Source organism: Hakea prostrata, chromosome 1, assembly GCF_041222555.1.
Source record: "Hakea prostrata isolate BN-2017 chromosome 1, UWA_Hpros_2, whole genome shotgun sequence".
In the NCBI taxonomy this organism is placed as follows: Eukaryota; Viridiplantae; Streptophyta; class Magnoliopsida; order Proteales; family Proteaceae; genus Hakea; species Hakea prostrata.
Genome location: NC_142600.1, coordinates 56025350 through 56039445, shown reverse-complemented (window position 1 = coordinate 56039445; position 14096 = coordinate 56025350). Strand labels below are relative to the sequence as shown.

At 38.9% G+C, this 14096-nt stretch overlaps 1 protein-coding gene and 1 long non-coding RNA gene across 3 annotated transcripts in view; one reads left to right on the top strand and one right to left on the bottom strand.

Annotated features, from left to right (window-relative positions):
* The first annotated feature begins 5939 nt into the window (after nt 1-5939).
* On the top strand, nt 5940-9100 carry LOC149029162 (uncharacterized). The gene is made up of 3 exons (XR_016170831.1): nt 5940-6132; nt 6228-6345; nt 8533-9100. It is a non-coding gene; the product is annotated as an uncharacterized LOC149029162 (long non-coding RNA).
* Nucleotides 9101-9242: 142 nt separating this feature from the next.
* LOC149029161 (beta-amylase 3, chloroplastic-like) overlaps nt 9243-14096 on the bottom strand; it is a 40964-nt gene continuing 36110 nt past the window's right edge. Inside the window, exons 1-4 of one of the 2 annotated variants that reach the window (XM_089140772.1) lie at nt 11648-12219; nt 11173-11383; nt 10512-10622; nt 9259-10280 (exon numbers count right to left, since the gene is read on the bottom strand). In XM_089140772.1, coding sequence (XP_088996898.1) covers nt 9492-10280; nt 10512-10622; nt 11173-11383; nt 11648-12177 — 1641 coding nt within the window. In that variant the 5' untranslated portion in view covers nt 12178-12219 and the 3' untranslated portion in view covers nt 9259-9491. Of the gene's footprint in view, nt 10281-10511; nt 10623-11172; nt 11384-11647; nt 12220-14096 lie in introns of those variants that run through there. The other variant, XM_089140784.1, reaches the window with a different exon arrangement.

The window sequence follows — 14096 nt, the reverse complement described above, 5'->3', positions numbered from 1 at the left end:
CCTCATAGTCCCTGACTACGGACTCATCAACCCTACTGGTTATCCACATATGGTAAACGGGAAGCTCTCACGTCCTCTCACGGGTTGGTTACCGGTCTTGAGCGCCTGTGAGCCCAAGTCTATCCATATGCAACCCTACCAATAAATGGCCCCCACAATGTGATTCCTGTCCTCTCACGGGTTGGTTACCGGTCTTGAGCGCTCACGAATCCCCATTGCTACCACGGGTCGTTCGGTCTCAATACCCCTCCGATTAGGGTCTGACATAACGGGACATCCTAGCCAAACACTACTAGACAGTCCTAAATATGTCATCCAACAGTTTAGGAAGGTGTCCAGAGGGCATCTCCGAAAACATCCCATAATATTCCCGTAGTTGTCCAAGGACAGAAGTGTCAAAAGGACACCTCTCCTTCCCGAACCATACTTAATCAATCACAATCACAAATCAATCATATCATACACATTTACAAGATATAGAAAATATACCATAATAAGATTCATCTCATATACAGTTGACAAATAAAGACTTTCATAAACTAAAGAAAGCAAGTAAATAATGCTACTGTAATTGAAGTAAGTGCAGCAGTAATATATTCATAAAAGAATCTAATTATGGTAACAAATCCGAAAGATTCTAATATAGAAACTAAAATCACACAATCTATGCTATTATAGAAGTAACCATCCTTACCTTATATAACTTGAAGAGAATCTCCAAGGATCAAGGAGAATCTTCCTAAACTTGGCAAGAAGGTCCTAAACAAGTATATATATCATATTAGGAAAGAAACCTAGAAGGTAAGATATCAAAACATCCAAAACAGACCACATATGAGGTTACTGTCCTCATTGGTCGATTGGATTGGTCTACTGTCTCAGTCGACCAATGAGTCGACCAACAGAGACAGTGGCCTACAAAATCAGAGTTTTAAGAATAAAGAACCGAATTTGGTGGTTCAAAAGGGTACCAAAAAGGGGGAAACTACTATGAAAGTATCCTAGTATATAGAGGACTTCAAAACACTAATCAAATTAAGTCTTCAACTTACAAATTAGGAAACAAAAGTTACCATAATTAGATCAATCATGGTTCTTGAAGAATTCATAGTAAAAATCATGGACAAGAACAATAGGATGATGGATCATTGATTGTGATAAAGAAATCATGAAAAGCATGCATAGATCTTCAAGAAAAATAGATCTAAGACTGAAGAACATAAATCTAAATAAGGAAACAAAACTTACCATAAATGTATCAGTTATGGTTTTCGAAGAAAGCATGGTATGATCAAGAAGAAAGAACTAAAGATTGACAGGTTACAACTCTTGTAAAGAAAACACAGCGATTAACTACTAATATGATCAATAAAACAGATCTAAGAAGATCAAAATTTGAATCAAAAGATGAACAAAGACAAGATCATGATTTAGATCATGATTCCTTCAAAAGCTTGCATTGATCATGATTAAGATCATTGCATTAGCCATTAATCCTTAGGAAGATCATGAGGGATGAGTAGAGAGATGTTTGCAACGAGAGAATGCAGCATCTTCTCTCTTGTCTCAGCCCAAAAAGGAAAGAAAAACAGAGATGGAGAAGAAGAAGAGAGTGTAGACATACCTTTGATGCAAGAGGAAGAAGATTACTTGAGTTCTTGCGAGAGATCAACCAAGGATGCAAGGAAATTGATTAGAATGGAGTTCTAACTCGTTCCAGAGGCTTAGGAGGCAGAGGAGACGAACTAATCCCAAGATTGGACTTAAATAGAGCAAGAAAGACCTAAATCTGGAAAACAGATCTCATTGGTCGATTGGATTGGTCTACTGGCCCAGTCGACCAATCGATCGACCAATGGAGACAGCAAGGTACAGATTGCACTGTTTTGGTCATAACTTCTTCGTTTGAAGTCCGATTGATCCGAAAATTCGAAAGGGAACTTCACACAAATATACTAAGACTATCTAGCATGAATTGGGCATCATCCATGGTCCAAAAATCAGTACTTTATAAATTGGGAACATGAGTTTCTAAATTGGAAACAACATGGTTCTCATAGAAAACTCACCATGGATTCAAGGGAAGAATTAGAGAGAACAAGGCTTCTCTCTAATGGAATATCAAGAACATATCAGAGGCAAGAATAACTAAATAGAAAATCAAAAGAATACTAATCCTAGAATGAGAGGAATCAAAAATAGAAACTTACTAGAATGCTTATATCAATGGTCAACATAGAAGGCTAAAATGGCTAGAAAGAAAGGGGAATTGAATCAAAGAGATGAAATACATTAGAACAGCAGTAAGGCTAAGATCAAACATGTTAAACATTAATGAGAAAAGAAGCCATAGTAGAATGATCATGCTGTCCAAAACTCAATAAAAATCAGTGAAGAATTGAGGAGATTCACCATGTGGTTTCAAGGAATGGATAGAGTGATTGGGGGTTCACTCTAAGACATAAGGGGATTAGAGAATGGGTAGTTATAGTAGTGTAACACCTTCTCCACAATCAAAACATCAAGATAGAACAGTAAGAAGAAGAAAAGAGAGAAGAAGGAGACAGAACACTGAAATCAAGGTCCAACTTCAAGATGTAACATTAAACTAACCTTTCTTCACCCAAAATAAATAGGGTGTCCTGGCTAGGTTTGGGCTGGATTTCACATTCTCCCCCCTTAAAATAATTTCGTCCTCGAAATTGGGAGAGTTCCTGGATTCCGAAAGACAGGGGTACTTTCCTATTATCTTGGCTTCCTTCTCTCAAAGTCCACGGAAAACAAATAACAATAAGTCTTATGTAAGGAAACAAGGAATATATCTGACATGCTTTGAAATCAAATTGGAAGTATGATCATGGCTTTATGAAGATTTCACAAGGATCATGGCGTAGATTAATATGAAGATCATAAAACCTTAAGAATGAAAGGAGATTGTAGATGAGATGGTTGCAAGGATCGATATGTTGCAAGGATGCGGCATCTTCTTCATAATCTTAATCTCAAAGAATAATCATAGCAAGAGTAGATCAATACAACACAAGAGATATTACAAATCTTTGATTGAAGAATAGGAGATGAAAAGCTTGAAGTCTTGAAACAATTAGAAGGAATAATAAATCATGAAGATCACACTTGATTTCTTTTCGAAATCATCATGTGGAGAATTGACAAGGTTATAGAGTGTATGGAGATCCATTCTAGAACAGCAGGGATAGAAGGATCAGTCATGGGAATGATTTAAGATCATCCTCCTATCAAATGGAAAGTAAGGCACAAGAAGAAATCGTGGAGAGAATAGATTAGCTTTGGGATAAACTTCTACCAAACGAAACTAGGCAATTCATACGGCAGAGAATAAATCGAACAATGCATATGGTATGTATACATTTGGTACAACAACAAGGTTAGGGTTAGGTGGGATCTCACAGCCCGTCCTTCCCGAGCATTCCTTTCATCACGAACTGCTCGATCATCACGAACGGTTCTTCGACCAGTGGGTGAGTGAGTTCTTACCCCTGTATCCAACCTTGTGTTTGAATCGGTTGTACTCTCTTGCGGTCTGTCGAACCGATCGTCTCGCCTCGATTGATCATCGATCCTCCGAAGTCCTCGGTCTCCTTCACGGAAATTTTGATCAACATTCCGGTCTTCAGCCATTCTCTGGTCTCGTGGCAATGCACATCTCCCTCAATCGCGCTGATCAGGCTCTTGTGGTAAAACCACTCGTCTGGTGAGCATGCGGAGTGCTTGGCTCACCTCCAAGAGTTGAATCTTTACCTGATCCAATTGATCTTGGATTGTATTAGGAGGAGGATTACGTCCTCCCTGGCCATCATCCACTTCGATAGGATTTTGGCTTTCCTGGGGAACATCTGGATTATTCACCCCAGGTATCTGAACACCGGAATTGCGTTGTGCAGCGGCTGCTGCGGCTGCTGATCTAGTCACCATGGCTTTTCAAGTCTTTCCCACAGACGGCGCCAAATGATGCGTCCAAGATCTGCTCAACCCTTGGATCTCCACGTGATGTCCTGCAAAACGAAAGCATCAGATGTGGCCCGACCGCTGGGGTCGGGAGTCCACCTCCGAAGGCTAAGTCAGTTGATGAACTTAATCACAAACGGCTCTGCTAGAAGTGCAGAGCTAAGGAATGAAGAACTGGGAAAGGTGATCTAGATAGCAGATCGCGGATAGTTTAGGTCTATAAATATGTATCTGAACCTGAGTCTCAGATAGTATTCTTCTTGATCGATTGATCCGTCCCCTCACCTTATATGGTAGTGAGGTTTATATAGAGTGTACCTTCGAATCTCCTTCGTTGGATGCACTTGAGCCTTCTTCGGGTAGTCATTGGATCTTATCAGTTAGATCCGTTAAGCGATAGACTTCTACTAGTTTGGGCTAGTAGAGGACTCCTGAGATAACCTTTAGGTTATGCGATAGTTATCCCTTCGATAATGATTATCCGCAGCCGTCAGTTTGAGTCTGCCATCATCAGGGTGATTACCCTAATCCATAAGTAAGATTAGGGCACGCTTGTAGCCGAATAAGCTTTCTTCTTCAGCAAGCCATCTTCCGGATCCGGTTCGCTCGGGAGCGATTCGGTTTTCTCCGTCTCGACCGGGGTCGAGGGTCAGACTAGGTATGAACCCGGTCGGATCATAAACTCTCCATATCAACTGGCTATACGAAATTGCAATTTGGAATGGCTTTGCAATTGGTACATATCATTGTTTCTTTTTGTCTTCTTTTCTGTGCTTCGGTATTCCTTAATCTCATTGATTGTGATATTTCTGTTTTCCCCCCATCTGTTCTTATATTATTTGGATATGTTTGAGGAAATATGATCCACTGTTGTTTATATACTGTGATGAGTCTTTACTTTATTCGTTATGAAGATGTGTCATTGATATTTTGTATTTTATCAAAAGAAAAGTGAATCATGGATGTATTGCTTACTAGGTGGTGTATATACTCTTGTATAGTTAGTATATACCTGTATTTTTTCTTAAGTAGTAAGCATGCATTAAATGAAACTGTGTCATTACCATACATGATTTATTGTGCTGGATGTTGAGAAGTATTGCTGCCATTTAGTTTCTGTTCAATATGTACCCAATTTATTGCAGTTCCCAGACTTACTAATTGTGTTAAAAGCAATCTTGTCACATTGCCAGGTAGTATCAACTACAGTCCCCGAGTCCTTCACTATAGACTTCAGCATCTCCAACCTACCATCTGTCCACCAGCTCCTTTAGACGCTCCTCCTTCATCCTCTCATCTGGTTGTTTAGTTTAAACATCTGTGATCAATTTGTTGTTGTGATGGAAAAGAGGTTTTTTTTTTTTTTTTTTTTGTATGAAAGTCTTCTTTATTAAGGAACAGGCAAAACCAAGGTTGCAGAACATAGATCAATCAACCAATGAGTGGATTGGGGCCAAACAGTCACGCCTAATAGGGACTGGGCCTTCCGGGCTAGGAAGTCAGCTACATGGTTGATCTTCCTAGAAATAAAAGAGAAAGTACATTGGGAAAAAAGGGATTGCAAGTGCAATATATCAGAAATTATGGGGTCAACAGATAAAGGTCTTGGTCTATGAGGGTGTTGAAGTAAATTGATGAGCTCTTGACAGTCTGATTCCACCATAATGTGTTGAAGTTCTTCACTTAGGCCATATAGGAGAGACGATCCAAGTGCTAGAGCTTCTCCTCGAAGTGCCGATGACCAATTATCGGCTCTGAGACCGCAGAGATGATGTTTCCCATATGATCTCTAATGATTAAGCCCAAGCCCAACATTTTCTTTTCTTTTGAAAAGGCCGTATCACAATTAATTTTGAAGGTATCTGGGCTTGGTGGTGTCCAATTGGCCTCCAAAGTATTTGATGTTTGACCATGATGGTAAGCCTTGTCTGTTGGGCCGTGGGCTTCTTTGATGAGCAAAATTCTGTGTGGGCTTCAAGGGCTCGCTGAGCTACATCAACAGGGGTCCAAAGTCTTCTTTTAAACACCAAATCATTCCTTGCTAGCCACAAGTACCAACAAATAAATGAGCAAAAGCTGAGAAAAGAGGTTCACACTCTTCCAAACTGTTGCTGCAGCTGGAGTATTCTCTGCTGTTTCCTGCTGGTAAATCTTATTCCACTTCTCTGTGCCCAGCATTGGGAATCTTGTTTTCTTTTTTCTAAATCCTTCAATCGTGTAACTGTTTGTTTACGGGCCAGGTACGGATTCATGTTTGGAAGGGAATCTGCTCGGAAAGAACTTGGTGTTCTTATTGAAGACCTGCGTCATGGAAAGGACATTCCTCCTGATTCCTGAATCTACCTACCAGTGGAGCAGGTAATCTTCCCTATTTGAGGGGTTTTATTTTATTTTTATTTGTATCTACCTTGCTATTTTCTAGCTTGATGTGCAGATTCAATAATCATTTTGCTGATTTCAATTTGTTTAAACCTGAGCTAGCAGGTGTAGTGTATTAAAGATATATGACCTTTTTGGAAATTTATAACTAATATGTTTTTGTTGGAGAGTTTACGTGCCAGGGATCAGAACTGGGAGTGAGACTTAGTAATGGCATTAAGGTGATATGAAAATTAAAATTTATTGATGTACCTCAATTTTGAGTTTCTGAGTTTTTTGTAAGATGTGATAGGAGTATTGGAATATGTTGAGGTCTCTTGTGCAATAACAACCTAATATCAATGCTGAACTATTGATGTGAGTTTGGTTGGCTTCATTATTTCTATCTTCCTGTTTTTCCTACATGTTGAAGCAAAGCATTTTTGTTTGATTCTCTTATTGTTCTTGTTATATGTTATATAAGGTAGAGTTTAGTTTCTGAAATGCGGCATCCATCTAACTCGAGTACTTTCCTTTTGGTTCCTACCGTGTTGGTTATTGCCTTAGCTTCTATATTAATGTGCATAATTTGCATCCTGTGCCAAATCTAGGTTTCCTCCTCTATTCGCTCTTTCAATTCCTCCTCTTTTACGTCTCCATTTTCAGAAATTTAAGCCCAAAAAGGAACACCAAAGCAGAGATTTAAAATCAGGAATTTGATCTGGTGACCGATATCTTAGAGAAATCCACTCCCACTTTGTGCTTGGGTAATGCTGCAGGATGAATACTGGTGCTGTGTATGAGTATATCAGGACAATGACATAATGGCCTGTGCATGGCAATGCAAATATGTGGAGCAGTAATCTTATGGCTCGCTTGCTTAAGATAGGAATCACACTTTACTTTTCTTCCATCTTTCTTGTGGATGACTAAATTTTATTTCAGATTGAATGAAAGCTTTTAGATGAGTAATGTGATCATGAGAAGAATAATGTTGACCTTGCTGGCATTAAGCCTGTTTCTTTCTTTCTTTCTTTTATTTTATTTATTTATTTACTCCCCTCTTTCAAAAATATTTGTCTTTCTACTATCTGTGGCTGAAAAGATAAATGTTCTAGTATAGTAGGCAATTGTGGATGGCTGATTATATATGGCTGACAATGAGAACCATTTTTGTCTGAAATTGTCATAAAATTGTTACTTCTCTGTGCAGAATCTCAAATCTTTGGTGGGTATTGTTATGTCAACTTTAGTCCCAACTGTCACAAGGAAACATGGTTTAAGAACTTGGTCTTGGAGGTTTAATTGGTGGTCTGAAAAACCGAGTTGGACCCATGTCTTGCCAAGTTGGTGCCATTTTTAGACTGGCAATTCATTTAGCCATTTTGGTGGTTTGTTTTTACTTTACTTGGGTCTGAAACTTGGTCTACGACCTGTTTGAGAGGCCTTATAAACACAGTGGCACTGTTAGATTTTGTAAGGACTGTGTAAATAGGAGTTTGACTTCAGACCATAGGTTATCAGCTATGATGCACTAAAAATAAAAGGCTATAAAATTGGTATAAAACTTCAACAATCCCTAGAAATGGAAAAATATAAAATTGATCAACCTTCACATTGTTCTTACTTCTCACAAAGTCACAATGTCACTTCAGTTATTGGATTCATTTATACATCAATACTATAAATGTTGAGTTATTAAAAGATCATTCTGATGTTCAAATCTCAACTCGAAATGCAGACTACATCAATGTAACTTGTATAATGCACAAAGCAAGTAGTGATGATAATCTTCAGCTGCTTTACTGCTCCGGACTTATTTATGTTTTTTTATTAATATTATATCTCATAAATCATCTATATCAAGTTATAATATTATAACTTGTGACATTTGAACCTAGTCGAAATTAGGATCCAGATCGGATAAAACTGGTTCCAACAGAACTGGAATTTAACTGAATCCTGGAAATCCAACATGAATTGGCTGTTCTGGATTGGCCGGAATCAGGATCCAAATTGATTCATCCAATTCCATTGCGATTTCTTAAATCCTGTTTGTCTTACTTTCATTGATGCGTAGTCATAATCCTAGTGATGAGCCTCCATCTCTGATGGTCCTATTTGGCTTGTATTTACTTCCCACAGTTTTACCCTGAATAGGTGCTCACACTTGTTCTTTTATTTCAGGCACTTGCACAAAACAAAAGTAACAGTGCTTCTACCCTTGAGGGACTCTGCCATTCTTCACCCATGATGGATGAGATGTACTAATATAAAATAAATGTTTGGTTGTATTGGCTTCTTATTGTTGGATTTTTTTAGAGCTTAATTTGATTTTTTGTTGAAAAACAGTTCCAGGAATATGTTGTTCCTTTATTTTGGTTTGCTGGATTCTTGTCACTTTTCAAGCCAATTCCTACATGGACACCCTGATGAGACGATCTTGGTTCAAATCCTCATATCTGATGATTAACTAAGCTACTGGCCACAGCTCCAGGACGCAGGTTCTTGTTACCTTGATTTTGGTGTGAATTTCAGGGCAAGTTTAAGCTTTTATTTTTATTTTTTATCTTAACGCTTCAATTGAGCAGTGGTATTGGGTTATTGAAGCTATGTTTTTGCTGAAGAATAAGTTGGTTGATCTATCTAGTAGTTTTTATAAGGTATCTATTGTCTTTGTTATTGGTGGATGGGTGATATCCAGGAGCAGCTTAGCTTAATATTTCAAGTTCACTTTTTAGGAGACACCATTTGCCCTGTGCTTATGTTGAAGGAAGAAATTTTTGTACAAAGAAATGGAGTAAATTGAGATATTGTTTGGCCATTGATTTGCAACTTTGAGTTTGAATAGGTACTGTTACTCATCTGCTGCATTCCCACATTGGATGATTTTGTTGATTGTAACAACTTTTATTCTTCAGAAAATATCTGAATACATTATTGCTTCCTAATTAACAGAAGGAACTTAAAATGGTTCCTGGGTTCAAAGAGATACACTATCATCTATGCTTTTCCTTTTCTCTTGGATCTAGTATAATAGAGAAAGGTAAAACTAGTGCTGAAGGCTTAAAATACCCGCCCCTTCTCTCAGACCTAGTATACACTGTAAAGATATACCTTCGTATATAAAATTACATTATCATTCACTATACCGGAACAGCTTCCTTGGTCTTCTTGTTCTGTCCATTGAGAAAGCCAACATAGAGTTTGGTATGGCCAGTGTCTTGCTCCGAAAGCCTGCCATTCTGGCCACCTTCTGACATGTTCCTGACAAAATTGACTAAATTCCTCCAATTTCCTTCTTCAAACAACCTCTTGTTCATTCTTAGATATGTGAATGCAGTCAAGCCATTGCCTGAATCTGACCTACTTGTTGCCAAAACTTGTCCAAAAGCTCTCTCATCATACCTCTCCAGTGCATTTTCTCCGGCAAGCTCAGTGCAGGTGGCCTTGGTTGCCATCTTCACTTGCCGGACCAGTCCTTCAGGTGAGCAGCTTGCATGTGCAGGTTGTTCTCCGTCTTGCATCTCCATGCAGGTGAAGTTAAGTACAACACCTCGATTCCCGAACATGCGTGCTATCGGAATGTAGCCATCTCTATTCCTGGTGTTGTAGTACCCTGCTGTTAATTCAGCTGCATGGGACCTAGACCCATAATGCCAATGGATCCCAGCAACCTTTCCAGATAGCTTGGCTCTGGTCCCTTGAAATATGACTTCAGCAGCAGCTAGAATCTGATCACCATGTTGAAGTAACTTCCCTGAGTACCACTCTAAGAAAAACTCGCCATACTCGGTTTTCCATGTCCCTTCCCTCCTGAAGAATCCAGTGTCCTCTGGGAACTGGTTGTAGTTGCCTGCATCATGAGGTCCGGTTTTACCCCATTCTTCCTTTCCGATTGCTTCGGCTGATGCTTCCAGAGAAGCTCTCATGTACTGTACCATAGTGCAGAAACTTGTTTAGCTAAAGTTACACAAAATCAAGATCCTTTCTATTCATCTGTCTTTCTAATTGAACAGTCCACACTGTTTCTTTGGGTTATTAACACCCTCAGATGCTTCATGTGTCAATATAACATATGTGGAGTATAAACCACACGTGTGGTCCTGCCTCCCATTAAAAGTATACAGTTCAGGGGAAAAAGACCTTCTGTTTCAAGGGTTTACCTTGTCATAGCACTGGAATTCACCAATTCCAGGGAACCGCCAAGTACCATTGCTTTCTGGATAAGATGGATACCTCAGCTCTCCACAGGGGCCCATTCCAACTTGTACCTCCTGCAAATTGCAAAAGAATTTGAATAGACTTGGTTAGCCACTACATGGTTGGAGCTTGGAAGTGAAAAAGAAAGCAGCTTCCAATGCTAATGGCCCACTTGATGGTGTCTCCATGTGTGTGTGTCTGTCTTTTTGGTTAAAGGGGGGGAAGAGGGTCAGTTTAAATTGGAAACTCTTGGTTTCTTATTATTATTTTGTCACTTAGTATTAGTATAATACATGATTGCTAACACTTATTTCTTTTTTCTCTGGACAGGTAAGACTGTTGCCAGTTATTAAACCTAATTAATTACTAGAATTATGTACTTACTTTGACCCACTTGACTCTATTAATAATAAAATCATATTTTATTCCTTGATCAGCTAACTATTTTAAACGGTCCTGTGTTTAATCTTCTATTTCTCGCCTACCCTGCCATAGAACTTTGTCACTTTCATGCCTTTTTGACCAATTCTTTAAGCTTTCTCCATAGTTTTGGTCCTTATCCATATACTGGAAGCAAGTGATTACAATCAAGAAAAGCAAAGACGATAGATATAGGTTGCTTACCACAATAACTTCTCCTAGATAGTCTTTAAATGTGTCCCTGAAGCTCCTCATGAAATCAGAGTAGGTTTGGATGGGTGTTCTTCCCCTGAGAACAGGAAGCGAATCACAGCCCAAGGAAATATACTCAGGATTCCGCCGGCCAGATCTGTCTGTGTAGACTAGATCTGGGTTTTTGCTGATTTCTTCAAGCACCCATGGAGGTAAGGGAATACTGAAAATTCAAAACAGAAGAAAATATCAAATATTGAAAAGATGGAATTGTTTGGTTGAACTAGAAACAAGGACAAAATCCAAAACTAATAAAATTCCATGGAGAAAAAGTCAATAGCTCTTTTAGAAATTTTAAAACCAGTTTCTGAAAATCTGAAAGCATGAACCCAGAATAGCAGGAACATCAGAAACTATGAGAACATGATCTGTGTGAAGAAAATCCAGACACTTTCAGATATAAAGAGGGGGAACATGATCGACATACCTGCAAGAATCTCCAACATTTCCTCCACACTGATGGAAGGACATGACAACTTGAAGCTTGAGGCCATGTCTTTGGACCATTTGGACAAGCTCAGCATAACCATTCCAATTATAGTTGAGAGGGCCATCTTTCTCCACCAACCCCCACCAGGCATCCACCATCACACCTTCCACTCCAGCACTCTTCAGGGCCATCAAACTGGCATTCATTGCGCGTGGTCTATTCAAGTTGCCACCCATGGCTACCGTATCAAGCGGCAACATCACGAACACAGGCACTTTATTGCTGGCTTTGAGGTGACCCCCTGAGAGCCCATGAACCAACTCTCTCTTTTCACCATTCATTCCTTCAGCAAGTGAAGTCTTTTCGCGGGAGAGAGTTGCTTCAAGACTCGAATTCTTTGCCCGGAGACGGCACATCGGCGTGAATGGGACATAAGATACACAACCATGGAATTCATCTAGTGTTTTGGGACCTTTGGTGTCAATTGGATTGATAAAGGAAGGAGTAGAACGCAGTGATAAGGCCATTTTTCTTTTGCTGTAAGCCTGGAAGTGAAAATCGAAGCAGGAAAGAGGATATGAGAATGTGTGAAGGACATTGGTTGTTTATTTATAGAAGTAACGGGGATCTTAGGCTTGTGAAGGAGACAAAGTTGGTGGGCCAGCTGAAAAGAAAAAAGTGCAAAAGATAAAACGGCCGACTCAGCTTTACGTGGACTCGCGTTGCATCCTTGAACTTCTCCTATTTTTTGAATTCACATTTTTAACGCGGTTCTTTCCTCCTTTTCCATTATTCACTACAATGCATGGAATATATAACGATTGGGACCATTGCGCCCAGGGTTTTATTTTTTTTAATTTTTGGGTGGGGGGTTTGGAAGAAGTGTGGAGGGATGGAGTTTGGACTCAAGAGTCAAGACCTCCTTGGTCTTACTGTCTCTCCATAGAAGGCTGCGATAAGATAGAATGCTACAGTACTCTAAATAGTCTCTCAAGTGCAAGTTTCAAGTCAGGATTTCTTGTAACTGTTGGGACAGTCTTTTGAGAGGAAGGATGGGTTAGAGCCTAAACATGGCAATAGGGCCTTCTTACATGTCCTTTGTTACTAGCATTTTATAACAGTTAAAGTTAGCTTTTTCTCTAACCCAAAATGTAGAAAGTTGAAATGGCATGCAATAGGAATGGTGATATACCAGCTGATTACTTCTGAAAAATTGCAAGTAATTTGACTCAGGTTGAAGAGATTGAAAGAACCAAGGGCAGGCCTAAACCTGTTGTAGGTGAGGTAGTGAGCAAGGGCATGCTTAACTTAGCCCTAGTATCATGTAGCTGACCCCTTTTAGTTGAAAAGATGTTATGTCGTTATTAGCTTTCTGATAAGCATGAAGGGGTATGTGTGAGATACCATTTAGGTGATAGATCCTAACTTGATTATCCAGCCAGCTGGCGTTGTAATCACATTTGCTCCCGCCCTTGTTGAATCTAATCTTAGATAGACCATTTTCACTTAGATGAACATTAGATTTGTCATATGTTAGAAGAATTGAAAAGAGAACCTCTGCAAAAATATCCTTTTGATACCTTCTTTTCCTATTCTTTCTGGTAATGTCATATTCATCCAAAAATAGAGGGTATCTAATTCTTGGTTTTACAAGGAACTTATTTACTATGATGATATTCTGATGGGGAAATAAAGAAATGGTAAAAATGTCTTACCTTAAATCAAATAGATTATTGCTGGTAATGACTGTTAATTAAGAAGCTTAATTAATGTACTTTAGGACCTCAAAGCATTATGAAGCTATTAGTAGAAGTTGCTGCAACAATTGTTAGGAAGAAGACTAGTTTTAATAGGTGTTAGAGCAAGATAGATTACCTTAATTTTATGTTAATCATAAATTAGAGAGTTGTTGCTCGTGACATCCTCCATTTTTGCTTTACCTATAATCATGGTGAGGCATTATAAAAAAAAAAACCAGCTTTTTCAGTTCTCCAACAATGTCCACAGGAGGAAATAGAGGGTTCAAAATTAATGATTTCTTGCCAGAAAAGAGTAGGAAGGCAAACCCCACAACCCAGTTGTTCATTTGGTCTATATTCTTAAAGCTGTGGATAAGAAAATCTTAAGAAATAAAACATATTTTAAATTTTCTGTGGTTTTGATTGACTTGGGATAAGAATTTGGGATAAGAATGACCGACTCTTTCAAGGTGGGGAAGAACTTCGTGTTGTTGAAAATTACTTCCATGTTTCCTTTGTTTTTTATACTTCATGAGCGGATCAACATTGACAATGCTGAAGAATCATAACCGCTTGGAGAATGGATTTGGATGCTGGACCATTCATGAGTTGTCAAAAAAATTATACTGTTCTATTAATCCTGAACTGTCTCATTACTAATATTGGACTTGTGAGGCTGGTTTTGGTCTAAATATTCTTACTAAAAC